This window comes from Mauremys mutica, chromosome 5 (genome assembly GCF_020497125.1).
Source record: "Mauremys mutica isolate MM-2020 ecotype Southern chromosome 5, ASM2049712v1, whole genome shotgun sequence".
Taxonomy (NCBI): domain Eukaryota; kingdom Metazoa; phylum Chordata; order Testudines; family Geoemydidae; genus Mauremys; species Mauremys mutica.
Genome location: NC_059076.1, coordinates 70,586,518 through 70,605,740, shown reverse-complemented (window position 1 = coordinate 70,605,740; position 19,223 = coordinate 70,586,518). Strand labels below are relative to the sequence as shown.

Here is a 19,223-nt window from a genome sequence, read left to right as displayed (position 1 = left end):
TTCCAGAATGGGCATTTTCATAAGCTTCCAACTGTTGACAGGCCCTAGTAGGCTACTTGGATACTCTTGCTTTTTTTTCTTTTTCAGTTTACCCTAAGCACAGAACTTTCTGTAATTTTTTTTGTTTGTTTGTTTTTGGGGGTCTTTTTGGGAGGAGGGAAGAGGAATGGTTGATGCTGTGAATGTCAGTCTGATTATGGTGAAACAGTTTTGTTAAAATTTCACTTGGAGGGACAAATTTTGCCCTCAGTTACATATGTATACAAACCTCCTAAAGATAACTGAACTGGATCTGTAATAGGATTATAATTTAATCTGCAGAATCTTTATTGATTATGCCTAAACAAAAGAGAACCCAGATTGATTGTCAGTGCTCAGATTGAGTCTGCAGGACTGACAAAAAAACAAAACAAAACCCAACCCATTTTATTAACTTCTAAACTGAGCAAATTTGGTCTAGAATTACTAAAACACATGAAAAACCATTATACCATTTGACGATCACCTGAAACTAATACCATGTTTTAGGGTAGAAAAAAGCCATTTTATCCCCAAGCTTCATAAGTTAAAAAACAAGTTGACAGATTTTCCTGAACTTTACACAAAAAAATCTTGAATATTTGAAAACAAGAACTTAAAGTTGTATTTAGGCTTCCACTATAACTGCCGTTTGCATTCCCAGCAAAAGTTAACATATACCATTCCACTAACAAAAAAGCCATAATAGCATCAGCGCATGTAACTTTCTATACATCAGTGTTGTTTATAAAACTTGCAATGTCATCTTGTATCAGTTTGCTCCTTGATAACGTGAATTCTCCCCTCCACTCTGGAGAAGGGGATATCTACCAGCAGTTAACAAGCCAATTCTTCCATTAGTTAAAAGAACACATGCCTTCGGTTTGTAGAAAGAAATTACTGTGAGAAGGTCAACAACTGTTCTAATGGTTTAGAACTCTCTTTTTTTAATTCAATGTGTGGGTAGTGGGTGGAGTTGGTGGCCTAGGATATACAGGAACTCAGCCTGGATGATCTGATGGTCCCTTCTGGCCTTAAGCTCTAGGATTAAACCACCAGGTCTTCAGTCTATTACTAGAAGTGAAGATGACCACTTTAAAATAAAATAAATTTAGGGAAGTAATGTCTTGATTTCATTATTCCCACTCTGTAACTGGTCGGATTATCAGAGGAGTTGTATGGACTCCGGGATAGAAAAAAGGACGGAGTTTCTCTGTAAAAGTTTCAGTGAAAGTGTAGATGTGAGAATGGTCATTCAGATTGTAAAATGAAATCTCTCCTAGTTCATAATCCAGGAAAATCCCTATCCGTTTAGGCTTCACTCTCAACAGTAAGGGTGTGGGACTGGATGTAAGAGCTGTGTAAACATCTTTATTCCACAGCCTGAGTCTCCAATATCCGTCCTCAGGTGATGGTGTAATCTTCCCTTTCCTAGTCACAGAGTCCCTACAAACTCCCAAAGTCCATTGAGTCTTATCTCCCACCTCCACCTCCCAGTAATGTCTTCCTGAGACAAATCCCTCTGAGCCCAGAACAAATGGGTAGTAAGTAAATCTCTCAGGATTGTCAGGCAGATCCTGCTTGGTCTCTCCGAACCTCACACTTTTGCGGTCTTCAGAGAGTATTAGATTAGGATGAGCTGTTTCTGGATCCAGAGTCACATCTGCTTTGAATTTCTTTATCATTTTCTTCAGGGCAAAGTGCTGCAATGGAAAACTGCAACTGTCCTTCTTCAGCTCAATGGAGATGGCCTTGGGGATCCTGATGTTTTCACACCTGTTCAGAGTGCTCCTGATGCCCTTCAGTAGGTCAATGGCTGGTTGCTGGCACCTCTCCTCAATCTCTGTGATGAGTTTAGTAAGGCTGGTGCTGTGGTCGGCAAGCTTGGCAGCGTTTTCACTCAGCTTCTGCAGAATCTCCTTCTCCTCATCCTCTAGCCGCCGAAGCACGGCCTGCTGCTCCTCCTGCAGGAATTGGTGCAGCCTCTCAAACTCGGATGCAATTTTCTGTCGCCGGCTCTCAACTTTCTCCCTCAGCTCAGCTGGCTTCTTCTGCTCACTGGAGAGAAATTTACGAGCATCTTCTACCTGCCTCTTCAGGGGACCCAGGTAGGCACGCAGCTTCTTCTTATGGGCCAGGGCGGCCCTGTCAAGGGGACCCACGGCATGGTCACGGTGGTGGCAGGAGATCCGGCAGGCTAGGCACACGGCCTCCTGGTCCTTCTCGCAGAAGAGACTGAGGACCTGCTGGTGCTTGTTGCAGAGAGCTCTGGCGGCATCGGGGCGAGGGCGCCGGTGGCGCTGGCTGCGCTTGGCACGGAGCTGCCTGGCGATCTCAGCCACATTGCCCAGCTGGCGGTTGGTACGGAAGCAGCGGAGGTGGAAGCGCCGGCGGCAGACTGGGCAGGGGAAGTGGCCTTCCAGCTCCTCCCAGCAGCGGGCAATGCAGCCCCGGCAGAAGTTGTGGCCACAGTCAATGGTGACGGGGTCACTCAGGTAGTCCAGGCAGATGGAGCAGCTGGCCTCCACCTGCAGGCTCTCCAGGGCCTGGGCCGTCGCCATGCTCAGCCCCGCCCAGCGCCCGCGCGCTCACCAACGGCCCTAGACCGACAGTTCCTGAGACAGGCCCTGCCACGTGACGCTGCCAGCGCGGGGCCCAGTCCCGGAGTTTCCCCGGTTTAGCTCGCGCCCGCCGCTCACGTCTCCTTGGGCCCAACACCTCTCCCCTCCCTTCCGGGAGACGCCGCAGCCAATAAGAAGAGGACTTTCCACCCCTGCATCCGCGTCGGCCTCGGGCCCTGTATCCAATCAAAATGGAGAGCGGCCGGGGTTAAGGGTCTTTCTTCCCGCCCCTCGCTTTCCTTTCAGCCAATCAGAGATACCCTCTGCCCTCCTCCGTGGCTTCCCAACGCAGCGGAAGTTGTGAAAGGCGGAGACGAGCCAAGCTGAGCCTTCGCGGCAGCGCCGAAGAACGGCCTCTCCGCTCGGGACTGGGACGGAGCCGCCCGTCACGAGGACTCCCCAGCCGTGCGCCTTTCCGCGGGGAGGAGATTACAACGGTGGCACTTCCGTGCGCCGGAGACTACAGGTCCCGGAATGCAACGGGCACGAGCCCCGGCCGGGCCCGTGGCAGAGCATTGCCTGCCGGGAGCTGCGCACGCTGGGAGTTGTAGTCTCAGCGGGGGCTGCCGGAGGAACGTTACGTTACGCTACGTGCCCGCCGCACGTCGCTGGTTGGCTGTTACTGAGCAGGTTTGGGCGGCGAGTGGAGCGTGCGCAGTAACGTCGGCTGAACGGGCCCCTGGGCGTTGCTGTGCGCGGGGCGGGCAGGGGGCAGAGCGGCCAGGCGGCGGCGTGCGTGCGGCTGCCCAGGAGACGGGCAGGCAGTGGGGACTGTGAACGAGGCACTGGGGCGGCAGAGGGGATGAGTTACCCAGCTGGCGAGGCGAGCTCGCTGCGGTGGTTGCGAACGTAAGAGGATGAGGCCCAGAGGCGTCTTTTCACCCTAGCAGGCTGGTACAGCTCAGCCCCCCTTCCCCAGGCTGTGTGCACCCCCGTGCCTAGACAAGGCAGCTCTTCCCTGTCAGAGGTGCTGCTGGAGCTGTTCAAGGAGACCAGTGAAATAGTTACATGCAGTCTCCCTCCCCGTCCAAACATTTTCACATTTATACACGGTGTTAGTGTTTACAACAATCCTTTATCAGCTCCCATGACTGCACAGACCTCACAGCAATTCCCAAATGCGTTTGAGCTGCTGTTCTGATTGCCTTTTTCTTGTGATGTGCTGTAAATGTGGTTTTGCTCCTTTAACTTGTTTACTTTTTAAAATGCATTTCTTACTCTTAGCACTTCATCATTTACATTTTTTACTCGTGGGTGGATATAATTGTGTATAGGTTTAGTAAGAATCCTTGAAGTTACTGGGAGCTTCAGCAATCATATTTCACAGTAGTTCTGATATAACACTTCCTGTTTATATTACTATATCAGTTTTTAATTCTAAATGCTTGGTGGTTTTCCTCATGTGTGTTGGGTTGTCCCCTCTTCTAGGGTGCCACCTGACATACAGGGGTTCCACTGAGCCTGCCCATTCCACCAGCCTGGGCTCCCGCACCCTGTCCTGCTGCTTACACATAGGTGGGGACACTCTCCATTGTAGCATCGTACAGAGTCTGTGTGGGAAGACAGCTCAGGGATTGCCTTGCACTCAAGTGCCCACACCCTCTGGAGTGTAAACCCCAAATTATATTGTCTTGTGCTTGTAAGCTCATTAAATTTGCTCCCTCCCTCAATTTGGAGTAAGATATGCACAGTTTCCCCCACCCTCATTATGAATTACCCAAACTAGTTATAGAATAAACGAAGTTTGTTAACTACAAAAGGTAGTTTTTAAGTTATTATAAGGGATAGCAAACAGAACAAAGCAGATTACTGAGCCAATAAAACAAAACACACAAACTAAGCTTATTACACTAAATTAAGTGCTTAATAGTAGCAAATTCTTATCCTACATGTTGTTTTATGCAGGTTACAGTGTTTCTCAAAGGTAAACTACACTGCTTGCAGCTTAAATCTCCAGGTTTTCCTTTCACAGGCTAGATCTTTTTTTGCCTGGGCTCAGCCCCTGCCTCCCGTTTAGTTCCTTTGTTTCTTCAGATGTTTTCAGCAGTCTTCCTATTTAAGGCGGGGGACTGAGTTAATCTTGGTTCTTCTCCACTGCCTCCCTACCCAAGAAGGATTTGCATATGGCAGAAATCCTTTGTTTCCCAGTTTGACCTCCCACCCTCTCTTAATGGAAAAACTAGAAGTCCAAGATGGTGTTCAGTACCAGATGACATGATCACCTGACACTGCACTGTTCAAGCAGCATCTCCGGAAACTTCTCAGGAAGGAGGGAGATTAGCATCTTCAAAGTCCTATTGTCCTTCCTAATGGCCCATCCAGGCTGATTGCATACTGTCTGGTAGGCATTCCCCAAGTGTAAACAGTTGTAAATTGTTACATAGTCAATACCTAACTTCAGATACAGAAATGATACCTGCATACAAATAGGATAATTCTATTCAGTAAATCATAGCCTTTCCAATGATACCTTACATGACCCATCTTGCATAAAACATATCTTAGTTATGCCATATTCATATCAGAAGCATATGTCTATGAAGAATATGGGGTATAGGGTCACACCATGCACAGGTTTATTCTTTGGGATGGTGTGAGTTATACCTGAAAGTCACTAAATTAAAAAAAAAATGTTTTTGGTTTCTTTTAATTTGCCTTTTTGTTTCTGAACCTTTAGGGTACATCAACTTCATACTTCTGTTACCTCTAGAACAACTGTATATTCCTACAATAGTTAATATCATTTTGGATATCCAGTAATGTGATTTCCCTGCCACCCCTCCCTTTGTCAGTTGAGCAGGGGAATTAGTTTTAAGTGCAGTATACTACCCCAATGAGCCACATGATAGAATAATGGCTGTAAAAGTATTCTTTTGTCTGGTGTTCTTCAGTGAAAGGGGAAATTCCACCTTTCCCCATCCACCAGCACAAACCCAGATGACTTTCTCAAAGTATAAAACAAGATGTCTGGTCATCTTTAGTTTGGCCACCAAATGAGGGACTAAAAAGAAAACAATCTAAAATACTGTAGTGGAGAAATACTAATTATACTGAATCACTGCTTTATAAACCCCACAGTTCCTGGCTTTGCTGAATCAGCTGGTTCATTTCTTTTTGTTTCTCTTGCATTTTACATTTAGATAGAACTCTTCATTCCAGAATGCTCTGCTCATTTAAACTAAACTCATTTCATCTGCTATTGAAGTGCCGGCAGTTTTGGGTCCAGACATGCCAGCTGTTTAACAGTGCATAATTGAAAACACAGGAAGTATTTGGTTAGGCAAAATGTCATTAGAGTTTATTCAGAACAGCCAGGTGAACACCTGTGCTCTTGTGAAACATGCACTAGAATAATTAATGACTGCAGTGGTCATGCTCTGGGTTTAATATTTTAGCCAAGACAGAAAAACCTCCAACAAAAAAGTGTGGGGGCATAGTTTCCATGCTTAAGGCATGGGCAAGAAGAGTGGCATCTAATGAATTACTCCTTTTGCACTCTACTTGTTACTTAGAAATCTATTTAGCCCAACTCTACTTGGCATGATCCTGCCAGCACTTACACACAAGTAACTTTATGCACACGAGTAGCTACAGAACTCATTGGCACTAGTTTTGTGTATGCAGCTACTCACATGCATAAATGTTTGCAGGTCTGAGGCCTTAAATTGTGTGATCTGTAGGATCACAGCCAGAATAGTATGAACATAAACATTAAGAATTAATCATTAACACTGAAGTGGTGGCTATGAAGTAAATTACAAAGTATGTATTTTGGTTTGCAGTTAATAAAAGCTTTGTGTCTTTCACGATTTTTTATTGTTTTTTAAAATGTCTATTTCTCCAGAAAAAATAGTGCTATAAAAACCATGCTAAAAGTACATACAAAATCTAGTTGCACCAAAATGCACATTTTATTAATATTGTTGGTTGTTATTTTATTTTAGTTTGAGGTGCTGCTCAGATATGTTAAGCACTTTCTAAACATTCAACAAGGGATATTCACTGCCCAAAGGAGCTCTCATGTATGCATGCTAGGTAAAGCAAAACAAATCCCCCCCGTAGACATTAGTGTACAGTTATGTCTTTGTGAAGAGTGCATACATTTTTCTATCTAAACAGTTATTAATGTATCTTGAATGATCTCTTGCAATAAATGATCTATTTTACCAAATCTCTACTATTTCAAGACTCTGTAATCTGTTCAGGACTAACCCAATTTAATGAACAGTAATCAAGGAATAAAGCCATTCAGCTGACAAGTCCATCAACAGCCTAACTCTGAGAGTTAGGCAAAAAAGCACCATCATTACTGGATTTAGCTAAGCACTTAGGCATTGCTCCTGAATAAAAAGGTATGTTACAATTTTTTTTTGTATCAGAATTGTGCCATGGTTGACAAAAAATATATTGATTGCTGTTACTAGAAAGAAATAAGATAAATATTTGCAGGAGATCAGTTACAAAGTACTGGTCTATCAGTTTGTTTCACTTGTGCTATGGAGTTAAAATATTTGAGTTTCGCTTACTACACCTAGCATTTGTGGGTCAAATTCTGCTCTAGGTTACACTGGGGTAAATGTACTGTGACCGAGAGCAGAATTTGTCTGTGTATAGCTTTAGGATGTTTGGGGGAGGGGTGTGTGTGTGTGTGTGTGTGTGTAAAAGAGAAGCATTACCAGACTTATTCTTCTATAATTTCCTTTTTCTATGCTGGAAAGGGAAGAGGTGAATTGTTTATCATTTGTGAACATACCGCTCTGCTGTTTCTCACCACAGCCTATTTCCTGCTAACCTGGTTTTATATCATTTTGTATTTCACTCTAAATAGCTAATGTAATTTAAAGAGTTGATGAAAGGGAGTTGGAGATAAAATTTGTTAAATAGTCCCACATAATCTCAGATTCCTTCTCTATTTTGGGGTTTTTATTTAGGTTTCAAAAACCCACATTTTGACTGCGGCAGCTTGAGAACTAAATACTACTTAATTAAGGATTTTTAAAATTCAAGTTAGGTTAGTTCCTTATGTAACTGAGTTCTGATTTTTTCAGCAGCTTCCATTTGTATGTGTGCAACCCTGCAGGTGTATACACACACAGTGGCTCTAATCCTGTTAACACCCAGGCAAATGAATAATTTGATTCAGTTAAGTCGGATTACTCATGTGGGTTTGTTGTGGCAGGATTGGGGTCCAAATGTCCCCTATTTTTGTGGGTGATATCAGATTCTCACATGTAAAAGCTCATTGGTTTAAATGGGCTTGCATGTGTATATTCTACACTCCAAGTGAAAGTGCACCTTAAACAAAACAAACAAACAAAACCACAAAAAAAAAAACCCTGTACATAAGTCAAGAGCGATTTGAGGTTCAATTGACTATGGGGCCTGTTAGTTCCAATTCTGCTGTCACTAATGTTGATGGCAAAATTCCTGTTGACTTCAATGGCTACTACCACTTTTTTCCATTTTAGAGTCAATTAAGCACCATATTATTTACTTGTAGTATTCATCCTTTCTAGGAATGAGTTAATGCTGATTTTGGCTTTTGATCTCCATTTGGAAATAGGACCACCTCTTTTACTGCTTGAGTTGCTGCTTGCCCTAAAACAGGGCAATGACATTTCATTTTATTTGCAGGAAAATTTCAGTTTTCAAGGTCCAGAGTAGTTTATAGGACAGTTAAAAGACTCACATTTATTTCAGACTTAGAGATGTGGAATTATGTCTGCATCCCAATGCAAATCACATTGTTTTATCATATCAAGGGATATGATGCAGTATAATGCTTTGACTATACTGTCCTATAGGTTAAATGCAAGAATCTCATAATAATTCTAGTAATGTTGATACACATAAACAACTTATTTTAATACTTTCAGAATGCAAAGAAAAAATGGGGGAAAAAATCTGCTGAAAATGTAACATCAAGTGAATAACTGATTTTTATTTAACTATGTCAGAAATTGAGTAGGAAAAGTTTTACATTGATCCCTTATGAAATTTACAAAAGAAATGAGGTAAATTCTTATTTTTTCTTTGGGTGCAGGACCCTTTACACATAAGGAATATAAAATTAAAAACAAAAATTGTACAAAGTTTATTTAAAATGAGACATTAATTGAAGAGCATAATTATTTTTTTACAAAATATACAGCCACATAGGTATTTTATAAACATAAATAACCATCAAAGATCATGACCTATGTGTTTGTCGTATGCAACATGACTTAAAACAGAGCTAAGACATTCAGCATTCTTTTCTAAAGTCTAGATTGAAGATTTTTGCTTCCTAAGAGAGTTTAGCACTTACAACTTTCTGATAGATACATAATGTTTTTCTTGAGAATATAGTAAAGTTAATTGCATAATTATGGCTACATATAAACATCCAGTACTACCATAAACATTAAAACCCATATATTTGTCCATAAAATGTAACTATTAAATATTTATTTTTCACCATTCTTTTTCATGTTCTTTACTAGGTATTATATCTAAATAGAAATACACAGACATATGTGAATGGTAAATAATAACTATATTAGCTCTTTCAGTGGTATAATGTTGGTCTAATTTTTGAAAATGTTCAAAGTTACAGTGCTTTGCTGTTACCCACATGGCTATTTGTTGGTATGTAGAAAAGAATGACTTATCTTTTTATGGCACTCTTGATTTTCCCAAGTTCCTGAAAGGGGTCCTTTGTGATTTCATTGTTTTTCCCAATTTAGAGAAATCTGAAACTCCTGTGAAGTTGTTCCAGAAGGAGTCTGATAAGGTTCTGAATGTGGTGATGGCATTTACATGGACACCTGCACTGATTAGAATGCTGCGGCTATCACATCGCATTTTCTTGACTGGTTTCCTCTTTCATTCTTCTTTCTGTTAGAAAGAATGGTTTGGGAAGGCAAAAATCATACTTGATTTAAAATCATTGCACTGTCAATTCCATTAATCTTTAAAGAGGTTCATGGATGTTCACTGGCTCCCTACATTTTGACACAGAGAAAGTGTATTGACTTTACAAGGCCACCATAGTTTTTGTTTTTGTTTGTAATAGTTACCAGAATTTCATCTCATTATTTTGATTGCATGAATTAGGCACCTCACCTCTGCTGATGTGTGGTTGCAAGGAGCTGTGAAGTGTGTGGATTTAAAAAAAATCAAATGCATTCTTGACCTCTGGCCCAGGAAGGAATGGCTTTCTTTTTATTTAAGTTTCTCTTTCACTATGGTTCCACATTCCCAATAGTGTTTTCCTTTTAATTAGAAGACGTGATTACTACAGAAAATCAAGGTTAATCAAACAATGATTTTCTTTGGTGGGTTGTTTTTTATTTGTACTGGTTGAACAGGGTGTTTGTAGTGGAAGCCAATATCCTTAAATGCAGTGGTCATAGTTTGCTTATTCTGCTTCATTTGAATCGGGTAAACAGTAGATATTCACCCAGTGGGCCTCATTTTGTTTAAATCTGTTAAATAAGTAAATCATTCAACAGCTATCCTGTTTGTGTAGGCTTGGAGGAGCCTGTGAGTCTCATAATTTTGTTTCAAGTGGTCTGCTAGGAAGGGCTAATAGATCCCAACTACTGAATTCCCAGATACATTACAACTGTCTCCTGTGACAGCTCAGATTCCAGAAAACAAATGGTAAGCTTTGCAATAACAGCTCATTAGATAGAAGGAAATATGGTCTTGTGCTTAAGGCACTGGAGTGGGACTTGGAAGATCTTGAGTTCTGCCCCAGATTTTTGTACCACAATGGACAACTCGCTTAGGGCCAGATCTACAGAATGATTCAGGTACCTAACTTCTACTTTTAGGCACCACTGTGAGCCACAAAATCCCCACTTGGCTGCCACCTAACTCTGTAGGGATCTAAACTCACACAGGCCTAACTTTTGCTGTAAAAAAGTCTCCTAGGTGCCTAAGTTTCTGCCTCTGGGCATGCACGTTGCTGCCTCAGGCATCCTGGTGCCTGTCTATCTCCCATCTAAGCCCCAGTGCGATTCTCAAATTAGGGAAGATAGGTTCCCATCCTTCTAGCTCGCCTGCAGGGCCTGATCTGGTGGTTTACTTAGAGCACACCAAAGGGCTGGTCTGCACTGGAAACTTACATTGGCATAGCTATGTATCTCAGGGATATAAAAAAATCCACACCCCTGAGAAATGTAGCTATGCTGTCCTAACCCCCGGTATAGACCGTGCTAGGTCAACAGAAGAATTCTTTTGTCAACTTCATTTCTGCCTCTTGGGGAGGTGGATCACCTATAGCAATGGGAGAACCCCTTCTGTCACAGTAGTGAGTGTACATTGAAGTGCTCCAACGGTGCAGCTGCAGCATTTTAAGTGTAGCTGATAGCGACGGCCCTACCAAATTCACAGCCATGAAAAACATGTCAAACCATGAAATCTGGTGTCCTCTCCCCCGTGAAATCTGGTCTTTTGTGTGCTTTTACCCTATACTATACAGATTTCACTGGGAAGACAAGCATTTCTCAAATTGGGGGTCCTGACCCAAAAGGGAGTTGTAGGGGGGCTAAAGTTATTTTAGGGGGTCACAGTATTACCACCCTTACTTCTGCGCTGCCTTCAGAGCTGGGTGGCTGCAGAGTGGCAGCTTTTGGCTGGGTGCCCAGCTCTGAAGGCAGTGTCCTGCCAGCAGCAGTGCAGGAGTAAGGAGGGCAATCCCATACCATGCCACCCTTACTTCTGCGCTGCTGCCTTCAGAGCTGAGTGACTGGAGAGTGGCAGCTGCTGACTGAGGGCCCAGTTCTGCAGGCAGCAGCACAGAAGTAAGGGTAGCAATACCATACCATGCCATCTTTACCTCTGTGCTGCTGCTGCTGGCGATAGCTCCACCTTCAGAGCTGGGCTCCCAGCCAGCAGCCGCCACTGTCCAGCTGCCCACCTCTGAAGGTAGTGCTGCTGCCAGCAGTGGCACAGAAGTAAGGATAACAGTACCACAACCCCCCTACAATAACCTTGTGACCCCCTCATAACTCCTTTTTGGGCCAGGAGTCCCATAATTACAACACTGAAATTTCAGATTTAAATAGCTGAAATCATGAAATTCATGATTTTTCAAATCCCTTGACTGGGAAATTGACCAAAGTGGATCATGAATTTGGTAGGGCCCTAATGATAGCCTAACTCTGTGCAAAAAGGTGGGGGGAGGAGGCAACAGCAGTGGCTTCCCTTAAAACTGTTAGTCCAGTGGTTAGGGCACTCACCTGGGCTGTGGGAGACCATGGTTTAATTCCCGCTTCTGCTTGATGAGGAAAAAGGATTTGAACAAGGATCTCTCAGGAGAATGCCCTAACCACTAAACTATGGGATATTCTGATGTGGGTCTCTCTTGTTAAAGCCTGTCCATTGAAATTAAATATTAACTGGGCCAGAGAGAGAGAGTGTGAAGCATTCTGCAGGCCAGTGGTTACAGTATTCACCTCCTCATCAAGCATAGATGAGAATTGAAAGTGGGGTCTTCCACATCTTGGTTGAGTCACTGGCTTGTGTAGAGGCAGGCAGGTGCCTAAGCTGGGTGTTGCAAGAACTGGCTGTTTCAAGGCCTAACATGCCTGATTCCAGGAAGGAGGTTTCCAGCTGTGGATCACTAGCTAGATTCCTCCCTGCAGCTGGACTTAGGTGCCTAACATTGTCTGGGGCAGGGCTTAGGATACACCCCTCTTGTCACCACCTCCCATTGGCTAGCTTAGGCAACCACTGCCCAGCATGCTGGCTTTTATGGATCCCATTCTAAAGCAACTCTCTCCCTCTCCCACTTCCTTGTATAGGGAGCCTAGGTGCCTCACTTCAACTTGTATATCCCAATGATTTTCAAGACCCCTAAAGTTAGATTTTGCAACTCACCACATTGTATCACTTCAGTCTCTCTGTGGATCCAGGCCTCAATTCTCTGTCTGTAAAATGGGAAGAATAATACTTGCTTTGTCTCTCATGTCTGTTTAGACCGGGGGCAACCTGTGGCTCTTCAGAAGTTAATATGCGGCTCCTTTTATAGGCACAGACTCCGGTGCTGGAGCTACAGGCACCAACTTTCCAATGTGCCAGGGGGTGTTCACTGCTCAATCCCTGGCTCTGCTACAGGCCCTGCCCCCCCACTCCACCCCTTCTCCTCCCACCCCCTCCCCCAGACAGCTGATCAGGAGGTGGGGGGGAGGGAGAGGTGCTGATCAGTGGGGTTGCCAGTGGGCTGAAGGTGCTGGGAATGGCGGGGTGGGGGAGCTGCTGATGTATTACTGTGGCTCTTTGGCAATGCACATTGGTAAATTCTGGCTCCTTCTCAGGCTCAAGTTGGCCACCCCTGGTTTAGACTGTGAACTCTTTGGGGTTGGAACTGTCTCTTACTATAGGTATATCCAGCTACAATGTGGTCCTGATTGTGGTTGGGGTCTCTAGATGCCACTGTAAATAAATAAAGATGCTAAATTACAATTGTGGTAAATACACAAAAAATAAATTTCCAGTTTAAAACTGGAAAGGAAATGGAACTCAACGGTAAAGCCCACTTAGGATATAAGGCCTGATCTTTTTCAAAAGCACAGAGTACCTACAGCTCCAGCTGAAATCAGTAAGAGCTGCAGATGCTAAATCCCTCCTCCTCCCAAAATCAAGCCCTGTAGACTTCTAAACAGCTTGACAGAACAGGATTATAACAATCTTTAGCTAAACGCCTATAAAATTGGGTATGCATTAATGAATACCTTTTTTGCTATGTCACTGACTTTTTGTTACTAGAAATAAGCTCCCTGAACGAAAGCAGATAACTTTGAAAATATCTTTTAGTCTGGCAAATTGATATACTGTACAGGGAAGAAGGGAAGAAAAAACCAGAGTAAGTGCATATTTATCACCCAGACGGTGCAATCTGAAGCCAAATGTATGATATACTATTTCGGGGGCAAATTAGAGAAAATGTAGATAGTCTGTGCACAGACTCTCTCTAGCCTATAGATTCAGGGTTGGGGGGAAGGGGTGTTGAGTCCACTGTCTTAATCAGAATTGAAGCAAGTCATTCAGGAGTGACTCAACAAACCCCCTGCTCCTCAACTAAATTCCACTATCCCTCTCTACATTGAGCTCACTTAGCGCCTGCCTGCCTGCTGAGTGAGCTGATCTGATTGCTTAGCTGTTTATGTTTATGCTGATACTGATGAGGGATCTTGTCTCAGACTGTGTCCTTTGAAATGAGCAGGCAGGTTGGCCTTGGCGCTCAATACTGAAGCACCAGTTAGGCAGATCTCTCTTTAAACGCTTTAATATGAGCATGTTTTTTAAACCTGCACCCTGAAAATATTCTAGTTACTGCCTCAATGTAGCGTTGGAGTAAATCTGGGGTTATGCTGAAGATATCTCTTAATCATTCCTTAGGCTTGCAGTTTTCCAGCTTCCTGTGCTTTTCCTATGTATGTCATATACACGTACCATTGTGTTTATAGACCAGTGTAGCCAGTTGCTACTTGGTCGTGGTAGCAGCAGGGAAACAAAGATGCCCTTAGATAGGTAGTTTTGGGAGTGGTGTGTGTTTGCTTTATGCAAAATAGAAATTATATTCATGGCATTGTCAGAAGCTCTGCTTTGGTCTTTGTTTTATACAGTCAAATGCTTACTTAGCAAATTGAAACGTCTTGGCTTCTCCTAGTATAGATTCTGTCATTTATTTATTAATTATGCTGACGTGCCTGGGGCTAGCACATTATCTTGACTATAACAAAGAGTTTAAAAGATGCAAAACTATTTACTGCATGTTTTATTCATTCTTAAATTCCATGCTTCCCTGAAAGGGAGTCTTGGTATCCTTTTGATGCCTACCCTACTATATTTACATATGCTACCTGTATGCTTCTGGAGTCACAGGAATGCGTTTGAATAGGCACGTATTTGAATGCATATTCTGTAATCTGCTATAGAGCATTAATGTTTTTCCCATGCATAGTCTTTCATCCAAGGATCTCAAAGCCCCTTGCTGACATTAATTAAGTGTCACAATCCTCTTTGAAGTACGTAAGTGGTATCTCCATTTTTAGTGATGGGGGAACATAGGGCAAAAAGTAAGCGAGATCAAGTGACTTGTGCCACCTCACACAGCAAATCAGTTACAGCTATAACTGAGTACTCCTGGTGCCTAGTCTAAAGTTCTCATCACTGGCCCGCACTTCCTTTTTAAACATTGGGGATTAGCTTTTCATACATAGAGAAATGTACTCAGACCTACAATAGTCTAGCCCAGCAACGTTTCAGATATAACAGATTCAAGAATTTTCAGCCTGTGTAAGGAGGGGAGGGAGTTTGAATTTGCCTAGAGGAGAAGTATAAGGGAATGCTAATGTGGGACAGTACGTTATCCAAACGAGCTAATTTCTTGTGCAGAATCTGCCATACTGAAAACACTGTAATCAAGTCTAATAATCCTAGCACATCTGGGATCCTGCCATGGAGTTTAAATAAAGCATACCCTCCCCCTTCCTTCCCCACTGCTTTTTCAAAGCCCTGTTTTCAGAACAAAGAAATCGCAAGGACTGGAGACCAAATGAAATCATGTCTGTGGTTTGGTTAGTAAAATGCAGCGTAAACTGTTTTGAAATGTAAGCAGAATTTGGAAAAGTGCTTATTCTGGAGAGCATGTTCAGCAGTGTTTCCAAAGAAATGTATTGGGAAGCTTTGATAATTACATCCTCCTTGGCGCCTGGTTTTATTACCAGACTCTCCTGACTTTAGCAAAGTAAGGTTGGATTTCAGATACCTCAGGGAAAGGGCACTCTGGAGTGGAGAGGCATACAGCGCCTGTGGGAGCAGTTGTGTCTGTGCAGCTTTCTGCGCAGGGCCAGGTTAGCTGAAAGGCAGAAGCGGGCATTGAAACCACACGGTTTGAATCGAAAACTTCAGCAATCAGACAACTACACTTGTGTGTCCTCAGCACACAGCATGCAAAAGAACCTGCTATTCAGGCATCACCGCGGGCATTGATGTCCTACACCAACCTGTTTGGTTTTGCATTTTTCCCCTTCTGAATTTCTGGCAAGTGCTATTGGATATTAAGCAGCAAAGCAACGGAAAGAAAGACCAAAAGTCTTTGCACTGAACCATACCGCGTCTTCCATATTCGCCCTAGTTGTCCTCACAGCCTTTCGCTCCCCTCCCCCCACACCTTTTTGGGTTAAAAACATCCCTTAAAATTAGATTTCTTCCTATTTCAGAAATAGCGCCCCCCATGTGCCATAAGCTTGTTGACAGAGCATATTCAAAAATTGCAGCCACCATTCCTGGAGCAGAAGGTATATCACCCTCAAACATTTTGAACAGTTGCGTAAAATAAATGCATTTCTGAATCGGGGCCATAGTGCTCTCTACCTTACAGGATGAATCCCTTCCTTATATACTTTGTATATCAAGCCCCCTTTCTATGCGCCCTAACTTGAAATTAGATACAATCTGGCTCTACAGCGGGCGTAGTAGTCGTGAAGTTTGCGTTGATTTCTGCACCGATGAAGACAGACATAGGGTCACATTTGAGATGCTCCCCCCTCCCCGATAAAACTTGCCCTTAACCAAAAAGAAGAGTCAGAAATGCAACCAGTAGTGGGGCGCGTTGTTACCTTCTCTGCTCCTGCTGACAACTTTATTTTTCCTTAATCACAAAATAGAGTGAAAGTTTATTTTGCTGTAGTTACTACAACTGCCTAACTTAAAGACTATAATTATACTGCTTGGAATTTTGCTTCCATATTTTGTTCATTCAAAAACCTCCTGGTGTTTTCTTAAATAGGTGTGTGAAAGTTTTGAATGGCTGGTTGTTTCAGATCCGTCTAACAATAATTGTACAGAAAACAAGCTGCTGCTTTTTTTACTACCGCTTTTTATGATAGATATGATCAAAGCACTGCTTTAAAGCCATCATAGGAAACACTAAAATTGCAATCAACATAGATACCCGATTTGAATTATAGGTTACCGTCAATGCTAAGTAGTAAACAAAATTGCATCGCAGCAAGTGTAGAACTCTTTTCCCCCCCCCCCAGCCAATATTCGTAAAGATGCTACTTACACCCTTTTAAACATATGTATTGCTCCGTAAGTGTCCGAATTCATCTGTATCACCACAGTGATTATAGCTGTTGACGTCTTAACAGCTTCATTTTGTTTCACCGTGATTTTTATCAGGGCGTAAACTCAACCTAGTCAAGTCAATCATCAAAGCTAAGTGCTGTGGATGCTGCATACCAAGGCACGTTTGATGTAGCTGATATAGCATTTGTCTGAGCGTGTTTTCTCATGAGCAGGCATGGAAATGCAACATCTTTAGATCTAGTTTAAATTAATTTCTTTAGACCTTTTAGTAGTTACACTATATACTTGTATATCTTTATTACTATTCATATGTCTGTAGACCCAGGGCTTTAAAAATTCTGCAAAACAATAGCAATGAAAGTATAACTAAGAATTCATAAGTGGAACAAAGTCATAGCAATAATCTTAAACTGTATAGTCGGTACTCATATAAAATATACATATTAACATGTAATGTGAAGACACAATTCCTACCTGGCCTCTGTCCATTGATAAGGAGTAGACTCATCAAGAAAAAAAATAAGATATAAAGGAGCTGTTGGAATCTCATTTTGCAGTCACACAAAATAGGTGAAATATTTATAATACTTGCAGCAAATCAAAAAATCCTTGAAATGCCTCTGCAGTATCTGTGTCTCTGCTCACATTCTAATGACAAGCTCCAGAGTGAACTGCCAGCTGCATTTTCTAGCAAGGTTAATGATCACATAAGACAAGGTTATTGGGTGGTTCTGCACTGTGGTCAGTGCCTCCCTCTTTTCTCTCTCCCTTTCCCTTCTCTTTTTTGTCACTCCCCCTTATTTTCCATAAGCAAACAATGAAGGAATGAAAAGTCCATGTAAACAGTAGCTTCTGTCAATGTATATGGGGCAGGGAGCCATGTGAACAATGGAGCAACTTCATGTTAAATTCAACCCAGTCGGGGAGAAATATGTAAAACAAGGAACGATGTTCCCTCCTTCCATTTGCAACTGTTTAAACTCCGCATTGCCCATGTTGGTCCCACATGCAGAAAGCAATGGAAATGACAGGAAGTCCCCCCCTCCCCCGGCCTTTTGTCCTTCTGAAAATTCTGAAGCACAAACTTAAGCTCCCCCAAAGCATTGTGGTCCTTGTTGCTGCCCAAATGCTTTCTCTTCTAAACTAGCTGCAAAGTAGTGTCTATTCAAAGTGAAACTGTAACCTGTTAAACCTAACCTGTGGCTTTTGTAACATCGTGTTCCTAGAAGCTCAGAATATCCTGGAGTGAATATATAAGACTTTTGACACTTCTTTTGGTAAAATGAAAAGGTAGAGGTATGGCTTTGTTAAATGATATTATTAACTGTGCTGCAATAATTTGAATATGGGGAAGAGATTAAAAAGGATTTAGTATTTATAAAACCCACCTAGATATTCATTACATCCTTTACTCAAATAAGGTGATAAACTACCTTTAACAAAACTGTGCTGAAACAACCTGATATACAATAAAAACACAGCTATATAGAGCTCAGAGAAAAGAGACAGTCCTAAGGACTAACCCCGCAAAACCCTTATTGAGGCACATAGTGTCTTTGAAATACTGGCATGAGTTAAAATTTTATTAAAGTGATCCTTATTATTTATTCTCAACCTGCTGATTTGCTGGAGGAATACAGACTAGTACCATAGAAAATGGGGAAAATATCCTGTAGAATTTATAGAGAGACTTTTCTACAGAAAAGTTTACCCCATCCTATTACATTTAATAGAGCATTAAATCCCTGTTAAATAATTCTCTAAGAGTCTTTAAAAACTGTATTCTGTTTTCCCCCTATTAAATTCTATAGAACTTTTCTACAAGAGAAAGGACATTGTTATGGGACTAGTGATCTGATATGAATAAGAGATGTGTATGTAAACCACATCAAATAATAAAACTGTAACTTGCAACTTGATCCAAATAATGATTTGAAGGTTGAAACTTATTGAGGAAGGTGCTAGACTCACAGCACTAGAAAATGAAGTCCTTTGTTGATGGATAGAATCATAGAACTGGTGTAGTACAGACATTGTTAACTTCCCCAGATTGCTCTTTAAAAGTTAGGGTATATTTATGCTATGGAAATGATGCCCACTATGGCAGTGTGGTATAGACTCAGCCTACACTGCCAAAAGGAGTTTTTCTATTGGTGTTTGAACACCACCTTCCCCAGTTGATGGAATACTTCTGTTGAAATAGCTACATTGATACTGGAGCTTGTCAGCATTGGTCAGTGGTGTGTTTTTCCCCCCTCCTCCCAACCCTGACCAATATATCTGTCTTTTAGGTATAGACCAGGTCTTAGAGGTTAGTTCATTCTCTCTGTCCATTCAGTCCTTAACCCTTTAGATTAGACTTCCAATTATTATTCTAGTGCCTAGAAATATCAACTGAAATCAGGGCCACTTCTGCTAAATGCTGTATAAATCCCTATTGGCAGATACTCCTTGCCCAAGGGTTTACACTCTCTAAAAAGACAGAGCTGAGTGGGAAAC

The 19,223-nt window shown here is 42.2% G+C and overlaps 2 protein-coding genes across 3 annotated transcripts; both read right to left on the bottom strand.

The window, feature by feature from the left end:
* Positions 1 to 303: 303 nt before the first annotated feature.
* TRIM60 (tripartite motif containing 60) lies at positions 304 to 3,150 on the bottom strand. The gene has a single exon (XM_045018509.1). The coding sequence runs from the start codon at positions 2,577 to 2,579 to the stop codon at positions 1,155 to 1,157; it is 1,425 nt and encodes a 474-aa protein (XP_044874444.1). The 5' UTR covers positions 2,580 to 3,150; the 3' UTR covers positions 304 to 1,154.
* Positions 3,151 to 8,560: 5,410 nt separating this feature from the next.
* On the bottom strand, positions 8,561 to 17,428 carry APELA (apelin receptor early endogenous ligand). Of its 2 annotated transcripts, XM_045019344.1 has the most exons (5): positions 17,199 to 17,428; positions 15,400 to 15,489; positions 13,005 to 13,061; positions 12,507 to 12,556; positions 8,561 to 9,515 (listed from the first exon to the last, which is right to left on the bottom strand). In XM_045019344.1, exons 1-2 carry the CDS (start codon positions 17,272 to 17,274, stop codon positions 15,401 to 15,403), a joined length of 165 nt encoding a protein of 54 aa, XP_044875279.1. In that variant the 5' UTR covers positions 17,275 to 17,428; the 3' UTR covers positions 8,561 to 9,515; positions 12,507 to 12,556; positions 13,005 to 13,061; position 15,400. The 2 variants fall into 2 exon arrangements, with proteins under 2 accessions (XP_044875279.1, XP_044875278.1); XM_045019343.1 differs by lacking the exon at positions 13,005 to 13,061 and having other exon boundaries at positions 17,199 to 17,423.
* Between the last annotated feature and the right edge of the window lie 1,795 nt (positions 17,429 to 19,223).